The 24,121-nt window shown below is 39.1% G+C and overlaps 1 protein-coding gene across 2 annotated transcripts in view; it reads right to left on the bottom strand.

Annotated features, from left to right (window-relative positions):
• Positions 1 to 24,121, bottom strand: part of KDM4C (lysine demethylase 4C) — a 595,853-nt gene that overhangs the window by 5,372 nt on the left and 566,360 nt on the right. For both annotated transcript variants that reach the window (XM_077249185.1, XM_077249186.1), the window contains 2 exons: positions 11,376 to 11,495; positions 3,858 to 3,950 (listed from right to left, as the gene is read on the bottom strand). In XM_077249185.1, the coding sequence (XP_077105300.1) occupies positions 3,858 to 3,950; positions 11,376 to 11,495 (213 nt within the window). The remainder of the gene's footprint in view (positions 1 to 3,857; positions 3,951 to 11,375; positions 11,496 to 24,121) is intronic.

Raw genomic sequence — 24,121 nt, 5'->3', positions numbered from 1 at the left:
CACTATTGTAATGCACAGCTCAGGCCCTATTTAACAGTATTTTTATCTCATACCGAAAAAAACGGGGTGATAGGTTCCCTTTAAGTATCGGACCTGGTATCGAGTAACCCACGGCCCTGGCGAGTGTTCTATATCTCTCTCTCTCTCTCTCTCTATATATATATATACTGTATTTTCTGGTGTATAAGATGACTGGGTGTATAAGACGACCCCCAACTTTTCCATATAAAATATGGAGTTTGGGATATACTCGCCATACAAGACGAGGGTCATCTTATATGCCCAGTCATCTTATATGGCGTGTGCGGTGCGGATGGTTCCCAGGGTCTGGAGGAGAGGAGACTCCTTCAGGCCCTGGGATCCATATTCATGTACAAAAAAAAGAATAAAAATAAAAAATATGGGATACACTTACCCTCCGACGGTCCATGGCTCTCAGCGCGTGACCGTGACGTCATCGAAGGTCCTTCGCTCAATGCATCCTTAGGAACGGAGGACGCCGCTTGCACCGCTGAGAGCCGCGGGCCGTTGGAGGGTAAGTATATCCCATTTTTTTTTTTTATTCTTTTTTTTTACATGAATATGGATCCCAGGGCCTGAAGGAGAGTCTCCTCTCCTCCAGATCCTGGGAACCATACAGGACCGCACCCTGCACACGCCGTACCCGGCGCATAAGACGACCCCCCGACTTTTGAGATGATTTTCAGGGGTTAAAAAGTCATCTTATACGCCGGAAAATGCGGTAGGTATATATATGTATACTACGTGGGCTGTGCAATATACTACATGGGCTGTGCAATATACTACGTGGGCGGTGCAATATACTACGTGGGCTGTGCAATATACTACGTGGGCTGTGCAATATACTACATGGGCTGTGCTATATACTACGTGGGCTGGGCTATTTACTACGTTGGCTGTGCTATTTACTACGTGGCTGTGCTATTTACTACGTGGGCTGTGCTATTTACTACGTGGGCTGTTATATACTACGTGGCTGTGCTATATACTACGTGGCCGGCAGCAAACAATCAGCGACAGGCGCAGTCCGGCCGCGAATTGGCGCGGGATTTGAACCACGCTTCGCTAATTGGTCGCGGCCGGACGAATCCTGTGTATTCTATGTATTATTCTAAAATCTTCATAAATAAACTACATACATATTCTAGAATACCCGATGCGTTAGAATCGGGCTACCATCTAGTATAATATATATATATATTATATATAGCTATCCATAGATATGAATTATTACCATTATGGTGATATATTTGCCACAATTTCTTGCTGAGGATGTACATTGCTTAGGTTTTCCCTTGTGCTGCTACTATTATTACAATATGTTTGGATTTTGATGCTCAGCATCCCCTGTATACATTCCTGCTTTTTGATCCTGTTTTTTTAACCCCTTCACCCCTGGAGCTTTTTCCGTTTTTCCGTTTTCGTTTTTCGCTCCCCTCCTTCCCAGAGCCATAACTTTTTTATTTTTCTGTCAATTTGGCCATGTGAGGGCTTATTTTTTGCGGGACGAGTTGTACTTTTGAACGACATCATTGGTTTTACCATGTCGTGTACTAGAAAATGGGAAAAAAATTCCAAGTGCAGTGAAATTGCAAAAAAAGTGCAATCCCACACTTGTTTTTTGCTTGCCTATTTTGCTAGGTTCACTAAATGCTAAAACTGACCTGCCATTATGATTCTCCAGGTCAGTACGAGTTCATAGACACCTAACATGACTAGGTTCTTTTTTACCTAAGTGGTGAAAAAAAATTCCAAACTTTGCAAAAAAATAAATAAATAAAATTGCGCCATTTTCCGATACCCGTAGCGTCTCCATTTTTCGTGATCTGGGGTCGGGTGAGGGCTTATTGTTTGCGTGCCGAGCTGGCATTTTTAATGATAGCATTTTGGTGCAGATACGTTCTTTTGATCGCCCGTTATTGCATTTTAATGCAATGTTGTGGCGACCAAAAAAACGTAAATCTGGCGTTTCGATTTTTTTTTTCATTACGCCGTTTAGCGATCAGGTTAATGCTTTTTTTTTATTGATAGATCGGGCGATTCTGAACGCGGCGATACCAAATATGTGTAGGTTGGGTTTTTTTTTTATTGATTTATTTTGATTGGGGCGAAAGGGGGGTGATTTAAACTTTTATATTTTTTTTATTTTTTTCACATTTTTTTTAACTTTTTTTTTTAACTTTTACCATGCTTCTATAGCCTCTATGGGAGGCTAGAAGCAGGCACAGCCCGATCGGCTCTGCTACATAACAGCGATCATCAGATCGCTGTTATGTAGCTAAAATGCAGGTGTGCTGTGAGCGCCGACCACAGGGGGGCGCTCACAGCCACCGGCGATCAGTAACCATAGAGGTCTCCAGGACCTCTATGGTTACAATGTACAAGCATCGCCGACCTCCGATCATGTGACGGGGGTCGGCGATGCGCTCATATCCGGCCGCACGGCCGGATGCGGTAGTTAAATGCCGCTGTCTGAGTTTGACAGCGGCATTTAACTAGTTAATAGCGGCGGGTGATCGCGATTTCACCCGCCGCTATTGCGCGCACATGTCAGCTGTAAAAAACAGCTGACATGTCGCGACTTTGATGTGCGCTCACCGCCGGAGCGCACATCAAAGCGGGGGTCCCGACATGTGACGTACTATTCCGTCACATGTCGGGAAGGGGTTAATATTGCTCAATACAAATATTTTTTTATTATTACCTTGTGGGATCTCAGTCTTGTACAAATTATATGAGATCAGTTGTTGAATAAAACAACATAAGCCAAATCGCTTCCCAACAATACAATGCCCTATCATTTTTCTCTGAAAAAACAGGCCCCTAAGTATGTACCGTAAACAAAAGATCTAAAAAACTGACTGGACAACCTCTATCCAATTTTCTGGCTGCAGTAGGTTAGCAATAGAAAAAAAAAAATGGCAGGCATGTAAACGCCTTCTGTACACTCTGCAGCTCAGAGTTAGAAAGACACATTCCCCCTCTTGCGGATCCATTATGTGTCAACTTTGGATGTGAAATTTTAAAGAAAAGGCATTTTCCAATAAAGTCTTTCATGGTTATAGAATTGCATGAACCTCTGGGGTATTTTTGTAAATTTTTCCTCAATAAGCATATGTTATTTCATTTCTTCCCAGACCATTTAAAGGGAATCTGTCAGTAGGATGAACTCTCCTAAGATGTTTATATGGGCATGCAGGTTATAGGAAGCTGATTAACATGATACCTTGATTATTTAACAGACATCTGCGATCTGATGTCTATTTGTAAATGACCTTTTCCAAGCTATAGGGAGGATGTCGCCTGGAAGATAACTCTGCCCCCAGAGCTTGTTTTACATGAAGGGGAGTTACCAATGTGAGACAAGTAACCAACACAGAACAGAAAAAAAAGAACTGTCTTCTTGCAAACACATTTTTGAAGGTAAATGAGCTCTGCTGTATTGTAACAGTATTGCAGCCCTGTCTGCCTGTGAGCTGGAGGCTGGAGCTGAGAGGAACCTGCAGATGTATCAGGTATAATCACACACAGCTCTGCAGTGAGATCAGGAGAGCAGAGAGTGGCCATTATATATCAAACTGGTAACCATTACATATCACACTTACTTCCATCTACCATCTGCCCCAGAGCCTGGAACAAGTCATTATATAAAGTGATAAAAAAGGATTTCTCAACAACAAAGCTTCTGATATGACACACACAGGGAGGACTGTTTTCAGCATTCTATAACTATAGGTTTGATAGGTCAAATGTGGTGACAGATTCTCTTTAAACTTCTCCCCATATCATATATTAAAACAAAAGCTAAAGTAAACGCAAACTATAAGATGCATTACATAACGAGACTTGATCTTCTTAGGAAGTTCCTCATCCATTGTGTAAATATCTTCTCTCTTTGTGACAATTTGTGACCCATCTTCAAATTCAACCTATAGGGGTAAGAAAAAAAAACACTTGAACTGAGGTGACAACAAGCAATCCTTTCTGTTATGCTGTAATGTCTGTTGTCTGTATAAGTCCCCTCTATAAGTTGTAAAGCGCTGCGGAATATGTTGGCGCTATATAAATAAAATTATTATTATTATTATTATTATTATTCACCAAAAAGTGTAAAAATATGGCTAGAAAATGAAAACCCAGAATCAATGCAATCATTATCATTGGCAAAATAGAAGTAAAATCAGGTTGTAAATCATATGAAGCCAGGGTGACTTGTTTTTTTTTTTTTTTTTTTACAGATCATCAGACCATTATGAATGATCAATTGCTAGTTGAAAATATAGAATATATCAGTGCACAGAGAACAAACAAATTTTAGCATCACATACACCTTTAATGGAAACCATAGACAGGCTCATTTACCATGCAAAGGAAGCTTCAGCAAAGTTTTGCATGTTTTTTTTTGTTTAAATTCCCATAGTTGTGATAACAGCCAGAGCTACTTACTGCACTTGTACCACAGCCATGCCTTCTTCATAAATGGTCATGTGGCTCCTCACAGACTCACAACAGTAAAACATGAACTCTAGATGATCCTTTTTTTCCCCACTTCTGGTGGCGGGACATCAAGATCAGATTGCAGATTTGTTCTCTGTGTAGATCTACCTGTTTAGTCATCACTGCGCTTGTGTTGTGTTGTGCTTAGACAAGTGATTACATGTTGCACAGTTCATTATATGGTTTCAGCAAATTTTAGCCTGGCAACTCAAATGACTTTTTGCACTTAAAAATAAAATTGAGATATTTTAGGCCCAGACATCATTTTGACCTATTTGGTGAGTTTCAGACAGTTTAGTGGTTTATTTGATAAGGTCCCCATAGAAAAAAATTTGAGAACCTAGATATACGGAATACTACAGTCATCCTTACAGAGGCTTAAAGGAGTGGTCTGGTGAGAACACAGATTTTATTTTATGAGCGGGGGGATATTTGATAGCTGGGACTCCAACTGCTCACCAGAATGAAGCACCTTTATTGTTATTAAAATGGAGAAGCAACGTGCATACCTGACCACTGCTCCATCCATCCTTTACGAGGATGTCAAGCACTGCACTCTTCCTTACCCTCAGAGAATGAATGAAATAGTAGTCAAAAATTCACAGTGCAGCTCCTTTCTAACAGGGATACAAGTACTCCATTATGACAATAATTGGGGGTTCCTATAGCGGTCTATAACTTATAACCTATCCTACAGCGAAAAACTTTTTTCACTGGTTAATCCCTTTAAAGATGATTTTGAGGATCAATTGCCTATCTTAAAATAGGTCATCAATATCAGATTGGTGGGGGCCTGAATACCACTCCTGTTCATCAATGAGCTAACTGATATTCTCCTAGTGTATCATCACCCATCCCCTGCAGACTGAGCCCTCGCGGGCAGGGTCCTCCCTCCTTATGTGCCCGTGTGCCTTGTTTTTGCTCATGTTTAATGTATTTGTCTATATTTGCCCCGTATTTCACATGTAAAGCGCCATGGAATAAATGGCGCTATAAAAAAGAATAATAATAATATTCTAGTCATAGAAAACTGTTAGATACATTGTTTCATCTTTATGGTTTTTTGGGTTCATAACCTGGAATATACTGTACATGTATCACAGATGCACAGGGCAAAGTGAAGAGAACTAAATGAATTAAAACAATAATTTGAAATACACAATCTGGTTCACATTAGAATATTAGCACAGTAAAAAAATAGTACATTTTTAAATAGACCTTTTCATCTAATTTAAGCAAATTCTATTATTAAAGCCAGTGAATACGCTGGACAAAACATTCACTGACTATATAAAAAATGTATACAAATCTTCCCAGTCCCAGCAACAGACAGTTCAAAAATATGTATTCTTTGGCATATGCTGCTTGTTTAGTTTCTGCACTAAGCTTTCTTATGCAACTTGAGCTTCCAAAATGCAGTACAGTCTTATGGGTCATTGATAAAGTTCTGGTTTTGTGAAAGAAACAGATGCCTGGAGCATCTGGATAGAGAATGAATGGAGAAGTGGCCAAGATGCATGCAGCTGACTCCATTCAGGCCTATGGAAGTATAGAAAAAAAAAGTCAAGCAAGCCTACCACTGTTCACCAGATTTATAAAGAAAACTCCCTACCCTGAAGCCCCATCTAAAATGACTGGCATATGTGGTTTGCATGTTAATTGCTGAAAATGGTTAAACCCATTTTTTGGGTATGTTTACACAACATTTTTTCCCCACACAGATTTTGAGTGTATATATTCCACATCAAAATTCACAGGAAATATGCCTTGCCCTTTAAATATCAAGTATGTCAATGTTTTCCATGTGAAGTTGAAATCCACATTGTGGCAAAAAGAAAGTGCAAGGGAAGAGCTGTACAATTACAAGGTGCGTTTACAGCCCTCACTTTTATTAGGTATTATTTTAAATGAATGTGACATACCCAAAATTGACTAAATTTTTAAAATTTAACTGGTGGACCAAAGTCTCAATTTTGCCGTCTAATTGAGATCACCATTCTCCAGTTCTTATACTGCTGCAAAAGCGATGTGTATGCAAGACTTCCCCACCTCCTCCTCACTGCCAGGTTTCAACGGTAATTCAGCTTCATCAGGGAAAGAGACATATAGCGGATAAATATCATTATAGTGGATACATTAGAAGAAGGGTAACATTTTTCTGTCTATTTGGACAACTGTATGCCAGGTCAAAGTTGGCACAAGAAAATCTAAAGTATTCGCACCAGGCCTGTGGAGTTGGAGTCCATTTTGGTGAAGTCGGAGTTGGAGTCAGTGTCATGGAAATTGAGAAGTTGGCGTCGGATGTTTGGCTTACTGACTCCACAGCCCTGGTATGAGGGAGTCGGAGTTGTGGAGTCGGTGTCATGGAAATGTTGGAGTCGGATGTTTGGCTTACCGACTCGACAGCTCTGATTCGCACAGTGTGAATAGAGAAGTTTTTGTGCAAATCCATGGCAAATCAAACTTCATAACTTGATAGTCAACATTACAGACATTTTAGTATTTTGTTCTTTGTTTGCATTCAATTTATCATCCTAGTATTATTGCATCACTAAAGAAACATATGGTATCTTTATTTCTAAAGAAATGAATAATTATGAGGAAGAATAGAATAGCAGCATCTCCAACTCATGAAACACTGAGCAAATTTTATAAAACCACCTTAATTCCTTGAAATAAAGAACTATTTAGTCACAGAATAGAAGGAAGCATGAGGTCTGCAGTCAGAAGCCAACTCTGCAGGGGCCTCCTAAGTTTAACTCAGCATATAAGTAACTGGAACTAAAATGGGACTCTAAATGTCTGTTTTCTGCCTCAGGAATTTCCATTAACCATACAGTCTGTTTAAAAGATAACCTGCAATGTATTATCAGTATTTAAAGTGCCACATATTAATGCAGTTACAGCTAAAACTTTTGCATACACATCTATCAACCTTTCTTTATTCTTTATTTAATTTCTTTCTCATGTTTGCTTCTGATTCAGCTGCTAGCAAAAATTAATTGAATAGCTTTCAGTTCTTTGCAGACTGTCTACGTGTAAATGGTGAAGACAACCTGAGTGACATGCCTTGAGATACTGTTAAACTAAACCAATGTCTACAACACTCCGCTCTAAAATGCTCATTTCTAAAACATAAGACGCTTCCTCCTGTCCAAACTGAAATTTAATCTAACATGAACCTTTTTTTTGCAGAGAATAAGAAAAATAATCCAGCAATGTGTGGAAAATAGTAAAATATGTTTAAAACTATATTCTGAGCATAAAGGATAGTTTCCAAAAGTTTCCACTGCAACCAGCTCACATTCTGCGGCAGTTTTTTTTTCTACTCCACAGCATGCCCTATTCTGTCATGGAGATGCCATGGATTTTCATTGATTTCTGTGCAGAAAGTGAGATCTGCAGCAATTTTACACCAAAATCAGAAGTGAAAGCCACAAATGTAATTTCTGCCCCAAATACTTAACATGTGCTCATACCCTTTACGCTTCCTGCAAAAAAAAATATGCCTTCATACAGCTATTTCGATGGAAATAATAAACTTATAGCTCTGTAAGAAGGAGTGCAAAAACAGAAAATCTCCATGTCATGGAGTTGTTAAAGAGGCTGTTGAACTGTGTGGTATTACCCTATAGGTACGTCAAAGGTAGTGTCCCTGCTGTGATGCGGGCTCCGACACCGAGTCTGCATCTTTCCCTGCCACATGGCAGCTGACCTAATCAGCTGTCATGTGCTTCTAACAGCTGTGGCTATTAAGCAGTTAAATCACTGGCAGTGGCATTGAGCATGCGCCTGATGAAGAGCGTCACAAGTCCTGCCCATTGGCGTCCTCTGTCACGATTGGGGATGCCATGACAGCCGGGGGTCTGTAGTGTCACAAGTAGTGTTGAGCATTCCGATACCGCAAGTATCGGTTATCGGCCGATACTTGCGGGTATCGGAATTCCGATACCAAGATCCGATACTTTTGTGGTATCGGGTATCGGTATCGAAACAACATTAATGTGTAAAATAAAGAATTAAAATAAAAAATATTGCTATACTCACCTCTCCGAAGCAGCCTGGACCTCACCGAGGGAACCGGCAGCGTTCTTTGCTTAAAATGCACGTGTTTACTTCCTTCCGTGACGTCACGGCTTGTGATTGGTCGCGTGCCGCCCATGTGGCCGCGACGCGACCAATCACAGCAAGCCGTGACGTAATTTTCAGGTCCTGAATGCCTAATTCTAGGCATTCAGGATTTTAAAATTACGTTCCGGCTTGTGATTGGTCGCGTCGCGGTCACATGGGCGACGCGACCTATCACAAGCCGTGACGTCACGGGAGGCAGGAAACACGTGCATTTTAAAATTACGTCACGGCTTGTGATTGGTTGCGTGCCGCCCATGTGACCGCGACGCGACCAATCACAGCAAGCCGTGACGTAATTTCAGGTCCTGAAAGCAGAATTAGGCATACAGGACCTGAAATTACGTCACGGCTTGCTGTGATTGGTCGCGTCGCGGTCACATGGGCGGCACGCAACCAATCACAAGCCGTGACGTAATTTTAAAATGTGTGCGTTTCCTGCCTCCCGTGACATCACGGCTTGTGATTGGTCGCGTCGCCCATGTGACCGCGACGCGACCAATCACAAGCCGGAACGTAATTTTAAAATCCTGAATGCCTAGAATTAGGCATTCAGGACCTGAAAATTACGTCACGGCTTGCTGTGATTGGTCGCGTCGCGGCCACATGGGCGGCACGCGACCAATCACAAGCCATGACGTCACGGAAGGAAGTAAACGCGCGCATTTTAAGCAAAGAACGCTGCCGGTTCCCTCGGTGAGGTCCAGGCTGCGTCGGAGAGGTGAGTATAGCAATATTTTTTATTTTGATTCTTTATTTTACACATTAATATGGATCCCAGGGCCTGAAGGAGAGTTTCCTCTCCTTCAGACCCTGGGAACCATCAGGGATACCGTCCGATACTTGAGTCCCATTGACTTGTATTGGTATCGGGTATCGGTATCGGATTAGATCCGATACTTTGCCGGTATCGGCCGATACTTTCCGATACCGATACTTTCAAGTATCGGACGGTATCGCTCAACACTAGTCACAAGTGATTGGATGATCAAGTCTGCTAAGATGACTATTGAAGCCAGTAAAAAGTAAAAGTTTAAAAAAAAATAAGATCAAATCAGTTGCCCCACTGAAAATAAAACAAAAAAACAAACACACAAATATTTGGTGACTCTGCATTCAGAAATGTCCCATCTACCAAAATATAAAGTACATTATTCCGGATCGGTGAACTGCGTAACCAGTAGAAAAAAAAAATCAAGAAGCCAGAATTACGTTTTTTGGGCGGCTTCAATATTACAATAAAATGAAATAAAGGGCGAATAAAACACTGTATCTAACCAACAATGGTATCAATAAAACAATCAGCTCGGGAGGCAAAAAATAAACCAACTCCCAGCCATAGATCACAAAAAAATGAAGACTCTACGGTTCTCGGGAAATGGTGACATAAGCACATTTTTTTTCTTATAAATTTCAGATTTATTTTTTCACCAATTAAATAAAGATCCTATAAATGTTTGGTATCTGTGTTCTCGTAATGATCTGGGGAACCATATTGCCAGGTCAGTTTTAGCATTTAGTGAATGTGGTAAATAAACTCCCCCCCAAAAAAAAAGATTGTGGAAGTGCATTATTTTTGGTAATTTGACCGCACTTGGAATTATTTTTACCATTTTTACTGTTTGCTATATAGTAAAATGAATGGTATGATTCAAAAGTACAACTCATCCCGCAAAAAACAAGCCCTCACATGGTTATATTGATGGGAAGAAAAAAAAAAAAAAAAGTTATGGCTCTGGTAAGAAAGGTAGCAGAAAACGAAAGCTCAAAAACTGAAAATTGCAATGTCATGAAGGGGTAAAAGAGGTGATCTAAAGTGGTCTCTTAAGGAGCTCACATGCGGGTTTCTAGCAGGGCAGGCACTTCTCTTTGAATGACAGTTCTGGTGAATAAAACTGTAGTATTAATAGAACAACAAAGCTCAGCACAAGTTCTTCTATAACACATTCAACTGTCAGTGGTTTTCTTGTGGTGTGTGTGCACAGTTATCACTGCATTTTTATACAGAGATTAACAGCAAGTGAACAAACAGCTTCCAGCAGCAAGAGCTGAACCAATGACTAGAAAGTAGCGCTAAAAGCTGCTCAGCTGGTGATTTATAACTGCATCTCTTCAGAAGCTGACAGGAGAGAGGTATGAGGGGAGCAAATAACTACTGTATAGAAATCAATGGATTGGAGAGAGGTGACTGGGATGTTAAGAATTAACCTCTCTGCAGGTATGTAGCTACTGAACACTCTTGAATGTAGGAGAATGACAGCAGATAAAAAAAAGTAAGTCAACAGCAAACTTGATTTTTTTCATGCTATCTAATTAAAGCACTTAAAAATGCAATAAAAAGCTGCAACAAATCTGCACCAAAACCAAAATGGATGAAAGAAGGGGGAATGCATAACATGCAATAATTAAAGCAAATTAGCATTATCTATTTTTTGGTGTAGACACTTGCAGGAAATAATGCATTTTCCTGGCCTTACACAGCCCAGAAACAAGCTCAGGCATCTCATCTGAGCACTGGGAATGTGATTAGTAAAACTCTGGGAGGGGGGCATGGTACCAATTTGTAAAAATCCAGGGCCAGAAATAGAACTTTACTAAAAGCTGCAGGAACACAGTTTCTCAGGAAACCAGCTTTCTTATGACCCATCCCAACAAATACTACTGCTTAATATATGATAAGTTATTCTTAATATTGAATAAAATGAAAGTTTGTAAGAAACTTCACTCACCTTGTACATGTAGACAACATTGCATCCTAGATACTTAGCTCCGTAAAGTAACCCATCAGGCCATTTTACCTGGACATCTGCTCCCAGCACAGGTGGACCAAGCTTGAGACAGTCTCTGCTCTATAAGCGGAAACAAAACACAAAGGGCATTCTAAATATTTGTAAGTCATAACCAGGTATTCTATGTGAAACACTAATGTTGTCAACTAGAGCAAGCTGTTTTTTTTTTTTTAACTTTTGCGTTTCTACAATTATTCTCAGCATGACTATGATGGTGGGTTTTGCCTGATGTTCTACACCAATTATACTCTTCCTTACCTACCGTATTTCCTATTGAGTGATATTTTGATTATAATCTACTTTGCAAACCCATCCCAGAACGTTAGAATCTTTTCTGAACATTCAGCATTTTGTAAGTCCAGCTATGCACTGCAAGATTTTATGAGTGCAAGAGTATTGAGGCTGCAAATTATTCCCACCCTGCTGGCTTCATTGACCAGCTGTATTCACACCATCCTCTCTGCTCTTAAAATCTTGTACATGCTCAGTACAAACTGTAGTCTCCAATAGAGTGCGATAACATTTTGTTGCAAACACCACGATGACAAAAAATCTGCATATGTGTACATGGTAGACTTGCCCAGTCTGTCATTCCAGTGTGGGGAAGATGAAACCGAATATTGACGCATGTCTGCTCAACCACCCCAGTAACAGGATTTACATATTTTCCAAGAAATCGGATATATATATATATATATATATATATATATATATATATATATATATATATATATATATATATATATATATATATATATATATATATCTCTTTTTTTAACAGAGTCTAGAAACAATTTAACAAGCAAAAAGTAGTGTTTCAAGACTGACACTGGATGCATATGGTTGTTCTAGAGGCAGATCTGCTTTAAACTGTACTATGTATATTACCACTGCGTAGTTCTATTTGTAGCTCTCCTAAATTGCAATTATTCTAAAGTGTATGCATTCTAAAAGAGTGTAAGTTTACGTACACCAACATGATACTGTATCCTTATGCTATATATCCTTCAGAAAATGAAATATTGCTTCATGCTATAGTGTACAATGCAGAAGACCAACATGAATGAAGGGAAAGATACGGGAACATAATTGTATCATAAAGCATATCGATTCAAGTCACACGCTTGACAAGTTTGTTTTATCGTGAGGACATTGTGGCATTAGGCCTGGCTCAACAACTAATAATTAATCTCCCTATTTTCCTTTTATTTAATTTTTTAAAGCTGCATTTTTACTAAATGTAGGGTTGTTATCTACTGCACATTGTATCCTGTACTTGCATTACAAACAGTTGTGTTTTTCTCTTGACTTTCTGTAGACATCTGGTGTTGTTTCTGTGAAATTACAAATCTCTTTGTTAATGTTCCTTCCAGGAAATAATTGAGAGGAAGATAAATAACCAACAGGATAGTGACACTGGGGAGAGGTAACTTATTCCTGTTTTTTGTAAGATGTCAACTACCCCTCACCTCCAACCTGCTCCCGAAAGAAAATAATTATTTTTTTTAGAAAATAGCCTATTTCCTACAAGAATTAAACATTATATGAAACGTGCCAGTTTTACCCACTACTTCCAAGCTAAATTTTGGAGCTGTATGGAGAATACTAACACTTAGCTTCCTTTTACATAAAAGTGGGTTTAGTGTTTATTATTGGTAACTGTTACGGGATATGAAGACATTTACGAAATTATCAGTTCAGCGTAACTGTGGGGCCTACCTGTGACACGTCTTTATACTGCGAAAATTAGTAATGATTCGGAGATCTAGCTGTAGAAATAAGGGATGTGATAGAGTGTGAGAACTGTCATATAGAGTCAGCTCTTCCTGTATGAAACTCATAGAATAAATATAAATGTTGGGGCAGAGATGCAAAGGTGACTCAACCTAAGCACTCTAAAGTAAAAAGATTGTCCCTGGGGAGGAAACGAAAATATCAGGAATTCCATTCTCCCTAATGCACTTAATGCTAGCTGTCTCTTCAGTTTAATGTTAGCTTCATGTACTACAGCTTTCTGGATGAATGAAAACAATTATGCTCCAAAATGCTTCTTATGAAAATGAAAAACCACTGCTTGATAAATTGATGCAAGCTTTAAGATGTCTGGAAATCTCGTCACACAAAGGTTTTAAGTAACTGGGAATATGAATTTTGTGGCTATTTTCCAAAACTACTACTTTAAAAGTAAACAGTCTTTAAGCTAAAAAACCCCCCCAAAAAACAGTTTTTAGAACTGCTTCAATGGAAAAAGGCATTGCAGTACTGCATGTAAACAAACAAACAAAAAAACACAACTTCAATTTTTTACTTTGGGCTCCATAATCGGCTCCTTCACCCATTAATGACCATTTCCTGAAATGAAAGCTAATAATTTAATATTTTTTTCATCGAGTAAGCTACCTTGCTTTATGTGGTGGAAATTATATTATGCTGTTTTTTGGTACCTACTGTGTAATTTTTATAGAATATTTGAGATGTAAACTTCGAAAAAAACAAATATTGCACTATTGATGTTTTCACTGTACATGTTTCATGCTAACCAAACCACCCAAAGAAATTCTTCCAGTTTTATGATTGCGTGTGTATGCAATACGCACAGTTTCTTTTCTGTCGGTTTGTAGAAAAGTCTTAATAAAGTGTATTTGATATGTAAAGTATATTATATATAACCAATGTACTATTACATCCTGAAAAATTTGGTGAACGGTCCTCTTTGAAGAGTGAAGGTCAGGGTAACCCCTGAGATCTGGGAGACTGAGTAGAGTGGCTAGCACTAAGTTTGTCCTTGGAAGCCCAATTAAAAGCTCCAAGCTACCACACACAGTGCCCATTACCTGTCTAACTGCATTGTGCCAACTGTAAAATTTGGTTGCTGAGGAGGAATAATGCTGGGAGGTTGTTTTTCAGGGGTAAGCCCCTTATTTCCAGTGACTGTAAAGATTAATGCATCAGCATTCCAAGCCACTTCGGACATTTGTATCCTTTGAACTTAGGGAAGGCCTTTTCTGTTGCAGCATGACTGTGCCATAGCTCACAAAGCAAGGTCCATAAAGGCATGGTTTGGAGCGTTTGTTGCAGAAGAACTCAACCTGTAAGCACAGAGCTTTGACCTAATCTCAAATTTAGTCAGTAGGGTTTAACTAGAATGGAGAGTACAAGTAAGCTGAGCAGCAGTACTCAATGTGAAGCATGATCATATAAAAAATTGCGTATACGAACAAAAATAGTATAATAATCTTTATTAAAGAGAAAAACAAAACAACAGCAGGGGAAATGACCCCTATACTACCTAAAACACATTAAAAACTGGTAGCCACAAGTGTATAATGCAGGTGAGCCAAAAAGATATAGGTGGCACCAAACTGAGTGAATATAAGCAAAAGGTAAATAATAATGAAGAGACAAACACTGCCCTACCATGCTCAAGATACTATTGCCTAGTGCCAAGTGGTACACATAAGGCTGTAATCCTACAATCAAGAGTTACTGTGAAAAGTGCTACCGCTCACGGTCTTCTATAGTGTAACTACATGGACATTTCACAGAGTACTACAAAAGGTAATGGTAGCCACATAGTAGCAAATAAGGCAAGGAAACAAGAATGATAATAAGTAATAAGTACTTTACCTAAACACTCAGATAATGGTGCCACTGCCCCATTGTTGTTTTGTTTTTCTCTTTAATAAAGATTATTATACTATTTTTGTTCGTATACGCAATTTTTTATATGATCATACCTATATAGCGTTGAACGTATGTTAATCCTTAGAGATTCTGGACGCTGTACATACTTCTAGTTGATGGTCACTAAGTATTATATATGTGCGTCCTCCTTTGCTGGGGGTAACCATCTGATTTCTTCTTCTCAATGTGAAGCAGCAGAAGCAAAAGCAAACAAGATTTTAGGGTGTATAGAAAGATAAAATCCCGCGATCCCAACATATTCTCACCCCTTTATAAATCACATGTAGAATATGGGATAGAGTTTTAAAAAGCATATTCAGAAGTTAATGTTTGCTCAAAGGCAAGAAACTAGATTATAACAAAGGATGGGAGGCCTGTCATATGATGAAAGGTTGGAAAAATTGGGCTTGTTTAGCTTAGAAAAAAGACGCCTTAGAGGAGATCTCATTTATATGTATAAATATATGACTGATCAGTAGAGGACTTGGACATGACTTATTCCTTCCAAAGACCTTGATAAGGATCAGGGGTCACTCATTACGGGTGAGAAAGGCAATTCCGCCAGTTAAATAGGAAAGAGTTCTTTACAGTTAGAACAGTCAGACTGTGGAATGCCCGACCACAAGAGGTAGTAATGGCAGACACTATAACAGCATTTAAAAAAGGGCTGGAGCATTTCCTCAATACACATAACATTGTGGGTTATGGTTAATTTAGTGACAAAATGTACAATTGGTGGAGTAAGGTTGAACTTGATGGACCTAGGTCATTTTTGAACATATGTAACTATGTACAAGCAAGGCCCTCTTGTCCAACATCGATGTCTTGACTTCACAAATACTCTTCTAGAAGAATGGGTGAAAATTCCCACAGACCCCCCTCCAAAAATAGTGGAGATGCTTTAGCTGCAAATCGGGGGTCAACTCCATATCCATGACTATGGATTTAGGAAGGAATGTCAGAAAGGCTTTTGCAGGTATAATATGCAGATGTCTCAACACATTTGTCATTATATTGTTTTTTTTTTCTTTAAATAATTAACCTCCAATAGATTTTTTTCCTTCATCGATTTTTTTCTATTATAACAAGCATCAATAGGAGCCCCGGCTACAGGATAAAACAGCCTATCCTGACTTTAGTATCAGGCACAGGTTCTCTGCTCAGCAGATCACCAGTGATCATGTTACGGAGTTTGGTTGTTATCAGGATACATCCAATGCTGAAAAAAATGCAACCTAAATGTAACCAAGAAGCAACCAGTATGGCACAATGTAGGTAAAAAATGCCACTGAACATTTTACAAAGTTTGAAGATAATTACCGTAACTGATAAGTAGCGTAGATCATAAAATGTGGCCATATTATAGCTCGGTATGTCTATGGTTTTAGAACAAAAAAGATTCTTGTCTGTTGGATACTGAATGAATATGACAAAAATATTTTTGCATGCTCCATCAGATTATTTATTGAAAGGGTATAACATAATACCTCTTGTACTTGTATTCTGCATGGAATAACAATGTCTTTTTTAGACCTCTTCATTCTATCATTCCTCTAAAAATGTATAAATTGATGATTGGGTGTTATTCCATGTGTCTTTGAATAGCCTGACAACCAGCAGTAATCGGACAGTATTAGAGTACGACACAAGGCCTTTTGACTAAGAGAACGGTAATACCAATACCCAGTTGTCAATGTATATAAACATTTCCAGAAAGAATAGCAAAGGAAAAGCACAATATTAAGTTTTAAGAACAGATACTCTTAAATTGTTATTTCATGGGGAACACAAATAATTACTAAGACAGACACGTCAGCAGAGCAGATAGACCATGCCTAAAATTTTAATAACGTATTATGCGTTCAGACTTTTCAACATAGGTTGAAAAAATATATATTACAATCACATTTTTTATTTACAAGCCATTGGCATTTACTATATTACAATCACATATTTTTCATTTATGAGCCATTGGCATTTTTGCATTACTTTTACGGTTTATGATCAGGAAATTCTGTGCGCTGAAAATAAGTGAATAATCATGGTGTACAGTATAATGAGATGGATGGTGTTTCACATTGTAGATGTTCTCTCTTCTCTAGCACAGGAAAGAACAGCAGTTGACAGCTTGCTGTGTAGAAATAATACACAGGCCAATTTCACAGCATGGAAACAGCAGCTTTATGTTACCTGCAATTTAACTCAATGCTACCTACAATTGTGACAGTAAGGCAGTGTAATTGGCAGCATGTCTGATTGATTGAATCACTAAAGCACATGCTTTGAAAGATACACAATTACAGTTGCATCTAGAAGTTTACATACACTGTCTAAAAAGACACATATGCATGTTTTTCTCAATATCTGACAAGAAATCAGAATAAACCTTTCCAGTTATAGATCAATTAGGATTACCATAATTATAAATATTTGCCAAATGCCAGAATAATAAGAGAGAATGTTTAAGGCATTTTTATTACTTACTGCAAAGTCAAAAGTTTACACACACTAAGATTACTATGCCTTTAAACAATTGTGGACTGCCCTTATTACGATGTCATGTGTTTGGAAGCTTCTGATATGTTTTTGGCAACATCTGAGTTAATTAGAGACACACCTGTGGATGTATTTTAATGCACACTTGAAACACACTACTTCTTTGTGTTGCATCATGGGAAAGTCTAAAGAGATCAGCCAATATATCAGGAAGAGAATTGTGGAGTTGCACAAGTCTGGCTCATTCTTGGGTACAATTTCATGATACCTGAAGGTGCCTTGTTTATCTGGACAAACAAGTATACGCAAGTACAAACAAGATGGGAATGTCCAGCCATCATACCGCTCAGGAAGGAGACAGGTTCTGTGCCCCCACAGATGTACATGCTTTGGTCTGACATGTGCATATCAACCCAAGGACAAAAGCAAAAGACCTTGTGAAAATGATGGCGGAAGCTGGTAAGATTGTGTCAATATCCACAGTGAAACGAGTACTGTATCAACATGGGCTGAAAGGCCACTCTGCCAGAAAGAAGCCATTACTCCAAGAGAAACATAAAAAAGCCAGATTAAGGTTTGCAAATGCACACAGGAACAAAGAGATATTAATTTTTGGAGACACGTCTTGTGGTCTGATGAAAGTAAAATTGAACTTTTTAGGCATAATGACTATTGTTACGTTTGGAGGAAAAAGGGAGAAGTTTGGAAGCCTAAGAACACCATCCCAACTGTGAAACACGGGGGTGGCGGCATCATGTTGTGGGGCTGTTATGCTGCAGGAGGGACTGGTGCACTTCACAAACTAGATGGCATCATGAGGAAAGAAGATTATGTGGCAATACTGAAGCAACATCTCAAGACATCAGCCAGGAAGTTTAAGATTGGGCGGAAATGGATCTTTCAAATGGACAATGACCCAAAGCATACTACCAAAATAGTAACAAAGTGGCTTAAGGATAACAAAGTTAGTGTTTTGGAGTCGTCATCACAAAGCCCTGATTCTCAATCCTAAAGCAAATGTATGTGCAAAACTGAAAAGGCAGGTGCGAGCAAGGCGACCTACAAACCTGGATCACTTGCACCAGTTTTGTCAGGAGGAATGGGCCCAAATTCCAACCAACTATTGTGAGACGCTTGTGGAAGGATACCCCAAACATTTGACTCAAGTCATTCAATTTAAGGGCAATGGTACAAAATACTAATGAAATGTATGTTACATTTTGACTTTGCAGTAAATAATAAAAATGCCTTATTATTCTGGCATTTGGCAAATAATTATTATCCTAATCGACCTAAAAAAGGGAAAGGTTTATTCTGATTTCATGTCAGATATTGAGAAAAACATGCATGTGTGTCTTTTTATATAGTGTATGTAAACTTCTGGTTTCAACTGTGTGTATAGATGTAAACAACTGAATTTCTGTTGATTTTTGGGGCATCTATGGTATAGGTTTGAAATAAAAATTAGATTAATAGTACTTTTTATACATAACATTTTTAAACACATGTGAAAGAGTCTGGCAAAAATCTGTTTGCTACCTAGAGGATAATAACGTACTAATGTAATAGGTATTAAGTAAGCTCTAAAGTAGGAAATAAAATACTTGTATATGACAAATTATTTTTAACAAACAACTTGCATGGCCTGTGACTTCTGATCATTCAAACATCTGAAGTGCACTTCCCACAGATGTTTGTAATGGCACATAGCTTTGCTTTACTTCCCTCCCCCCCTTTTGACCACAGTAGATGCAGGTAGTGAGATCAGTGAGGAGAGCAGTGCTGTGCGTTTTTACATATCTCGCACAGAGAAAGCAGGGAATTACATTCTCTGTGGGAGTGTTGTCCCCCCCCCCCCCCCCCCCAAATCCTGAATAACGCCCTCTGCTTATGATTGGTCAGCATCATGTACACACCCCAGAGAAGAATCTCTGCTAACACTTCTTTAGTTTTAGTGGAAACTAGAATCTAAACTCTACAATTAAATACCGTGTATACTCGAGTATAAGCCGACCCGAGTATAAGCCGAGACCCCTAATTTTGCCACAAAAAAATGGGAAAAAAATGACTCGAGTATAAGCCTAGGGTGGAAAATGCAGCAGCTACCGGTAAAGGTCAAAAATAAAAATAGATACCAATAAAAGTTAAATTAATTGAGACATCAGTAGGTTAAGTGCTTTTGAATATCCATATTGAATCAGGAGCCCCATATAATGCTCCATACAGTTCATGATGGGCCCCATAAGATGCTCCATATTAAAATATGCCCCATATAATGCTGCACAAATGTTGATTATGACCCCATAAGATGCTCCATAGAGACATTTGCCCCATACAATGCTGCACAAATTGCTGATTATGGCCCCATAAGATGCTCCATAGAGACATTTTTCCCCATATAACGCGGCACATGGCCCCATAAGATGCTTTATAGAGATATTTGCCCCATATAATGCTGCACAAATGCTGATTATGGCCCCTTAAGATGCTCCATGGAGATATTTGCCCCATATAATGCTGCACGTGGCCCCATAAGATGCTCCATAGAAATATATGCCCCATATAACGCTGCACATGGCCCCATAAGATGCTCCATGGACTATTATGCCCCATATGCTGTTGCTGCGATTTAAAAAAAAAAAATAATAAAAAAAAAAAAATCACATACTCCCCTCTCATCGCTCAGGTCCCCGGCACTTGCTATATTCACCTGTCCTCCGTTCCACGGCCGAGCGCCGCTATGTCTTCCTCGTCCTTCGCACTGATGCTCAGGCAGCGCGCACACTAATTGCGTCATCGCGCCCTCTGACCAGAGCGTCACTGCGGAGGACACAGAAGACAGCGGCGCCGACGGTGGAACGAGGAACAGGTGAATATAGTGCACTGTCCCCCCTCCAGTAATGAATATGCGGCTCCACCCCTATGGGAGTGGAGTCGGGTCCATATTCATTACTGTAATGAGGGGTACCATGTGACCGCTCAATACAGGAAGAAGCTGTCAGCGCCCGCAGAACCAGGGACGTCCAGGGACCGTGCCAGGAGCAGGTGAGTATGATTAGACAGCTGCCGCTCCCCCCTCCCCTGCCGACTCCTGGGAATGACTCTAGTATAAGCAGAGAGGGGAATTTTCAGCCTAAAAAAAATGGGCTGAAATTCTCGGCTCATACTCAAATATATACGGTATCTCTGCAACAAAATGATGATTTATGCAGCTCTGCAGCCACTATTCCATGATGTGGCCAGTTTAACATACTAGAACTCATGAAAGGTCCTCTTTAACAAATTAACATACAATCATGGTATGCAAAATTTGAGATCCATAAAGTAACAACAATTCATTAATGAGAACCATGAACAAACATCTTGGAACAATTTGTATTGGTTTAAATTAATAGGGTTTAGCTCACAAGTTCTTTAAGGGAAATTGTTAAGAGGAGATCTTTAGGCATTAGTGTTCATTCTCTGCTGAATTTGTGCCCTTTTAAAAGAGGTTTCAATTTCAGTTGTATACTTATGACAGCCATGTTAAAAATATTAATGTTATTGCGTTTGTAAAAACTAACAAAATGTTTAGATATAACATACAAAAACATCTGTCCAAAATATTGCCTTGAAAGTTTGTAACCCGCAGTCCCTCAATTTAGATTGCCATATGCAATTAAGTAACAATTAGAGTACCCTACCATCAGCACTGCAAATGTGTTGAAAACTCACTGAGCTTAAAATTAGTTTCAAGGGGTTTTTTTTAATTTTTTTTTTTTAACACACCCATTACATTTTCACCTGCTCCACATTAGAGTCAATGAACACACATTACAACTAAATTTAAGGTTAAACAAAGGGATTATAAAACAAAGATTTCTTGTACACAGTTTATAGCATATTATCTTTTGTGGAGACAGGCTTAACTGCAGGTAAAATTTCTCTGAAAGAATTTACAGTACATTCTTTTAAGACCTGAACCATTTTTATTGAACAAAAAAGTAAACAATGAGAGAAAACATTTAGGCTTGGGTTACGCTGCACAATGTGTTGTGTGACCATGAGATCGCAGTATCACATTCCATGTAATCATTTTCCTATGATGTTGCATTGTGACATACCACGACTAACAAAGTCACTCATGTATCCAAATGTGTTGGACTTTCTTTCACAGATCGCACAAGACTCGCTTACCAAATACTTCATTGCAAGCCACAAGTGACTTGCATGAGAATGTGCAGTGGACCATTTATAGATTTATTGTGTCACTGGCAATAATGTAACATCTGTATTGAAAAAAGGTGCAGGTCGCACTCAGGTGTTAATATGTATTTTCCTGAGACAAGTAGACTTCTGTATCCAATCTCACCAGGGGGTCCTGCTGGAAGCCAATAAGAAAGGTAACATTTGACACCTCCTAGCTCTTGGAAGAGATGTTAATTATGGCCTGATAGTATCTCTGTGAGAAGGATCTCAAGAGAAAATAATATATTCATTGAGGGGCGCGGCTGTGGTCCAATCAAAAAACAAGTAATTATGATATTAACCTAAGGGGCTGGTCAAGAAACCTGACCTCCAGACCAAAGCTATAAATTAGGGCTGTATACAGTGAAAACGTGTCCACATGTGAGGGCAGCCTGAGACGCTGATGTGCTCCACCAACTCCATTCAGGGAGCAGAAAGCAAACTACTAGTGATGAGCGAATATATTTGTTACTCGAGATTTCCAGAGCACGCTTGGGTGACTTCCGAGTATTTTTTAGTGCTCGGAGATTTAGTTTTCATTGCCTCAGCTGAATGATTTACATCTGTCAGCCAGCATAAGTACATGTGGGGGTTGCCTGGTTGCTAGGGAATCCGCACATGTACTTATGCTGGCGAACAGATGTAAATCATTCAGCTGCGGCAAGAAAAACGAAATTTCCAAGCACTAAAAAATACTTGGAGGACACCCGAGTAATGAGTATATTCGATCATCACTACAAACTACCAGTTAGATGATTTCTGCAAGTTTTCTCCTGTTTATTTGTATACTGTTTTGCATAAGTTGTATGTCTTTTTATTATCATTTTTAGACCTTTTCTTATTGTAAGCACTGAACCCTTTTGTATTAAAGTATAAAACTTTAACAAGTTGAACCTTGAATGTTCTAAAAGAATCCATAGCCTAAGGTGTGTGAGCCTTATGAGTGGTAGACATTATTAGTATTAATATTTCCGGGACTCATCATCCGTGTGTTCGATGAGTGGTGGCAGCGTGTATAAGCGGGTGTGTGGCCTGGGTTGGTGTGTGATTTATGCTCCCATTACAACATAGGACTGAGGTTGAATGCTGGACTGAGAGTGGGGAGATGGGTTGTGCCTGCAAGGGTTAATCTAAGTCACGTGCTGAGAGCAGGCACGTGACAAATTAGTTACACCACGGAGAAGGGATCCGTGACAAGCGGTTTCTCCAAATGTAAACAAAATGTCCATTTTAACCCTTTCACAACATGAGCTGTATATATGTTAGTCGGAAGCGGAGGTATTGAGCGGGCTCACGCAGCGAGCGCACCCCATACCAGGCAGGCGATGGATGAGTATTATAGCCAGGACCTGGTGCTAACGATCGCTAACAATATCAGATAGTGGCATTTAACCCAAGTAAAAATAAGCAGCAGCCGACAGCACTTCAACGCAGGGGTGCATGTTCCAGTCCAATGGCCCAATTGGAAAGAAAACACAGTCCAGTACAAAAAAGGAACAGCATCCCATCCAGGTGATGAAAGATTAAAAGAGCTTTATTCTGCCATGATGCAATGTTTCGACCATTATAGGTCTTTATCAAGCATTCATAAAGACCTATAATGGTCGAAACATTGCGTCATGGCAGAATAAAGCTCTTTTAATCTTTCATCACCTGGATGGGATGCTGATCCTTTTTTGTACTAGTGGCATTTAACCCAGGCCGACAAGCGTGCGTGTCCTTACTTATGACCTTACAACTTGCAACTGATGACCCCAGTCACTGTCATTACAGAGCTTTTAGAATCCCTGCCTGTGACGGATTTCTGTTATATGCAGAGATGCTGAGGCATAAGCGATCTTCAAACCCAAGGGGACTAACATAATTAGTAAAACAAAACAAAACAAAAAAAAACATGGTTTTAAAAATATGAAAAAAATTTAAAAAGTTCAATTCAACCCCTTTAACCCCCAGTGAAAATAAAGATAAAAAAACACATTTGGTATCACCTCTTTCAGAAAAGTCCAATCTATCAAAATCTAAAAACAATTAACAAGATCAGTAAACACCATAAACAGAAAAAAATTAAGAACTCCAAAATTACGGGTTTTTTAGCTCACAATTCCACAAAAAATGCTGTAACAAGCGATCAAAAAGTCATCTATCCCAAAATGGTACGAATACAAATGTGGTCTCGCCCTGCAAAAAAGAAAAATATATGACACTGCTATATAGGATGTAAAATAAAAATGTTACAGGTCTCACTAAAATGATTAAAAAAAACTGGACTTGTGGTAAAG

Source organism: Ranitomeya variabilis, chromosome 1 (genome assembly GCF_051348905.1).
Source record: "Ranitomeya variabilis isolate aRanVar5 chromosome 1, aRanVar5.hap1, whole genome shotgun sequence".
Classification (NCBI taxonomy): Eukaryota; Metazoa; Chordata; class Amphibia; order Anura; family Dendrobatidae; genus Ranitomeya; species Ranitomeya variabilis.
This window is presented reverse-complemented; position numbering and strand designations above follow the sequence as displayed.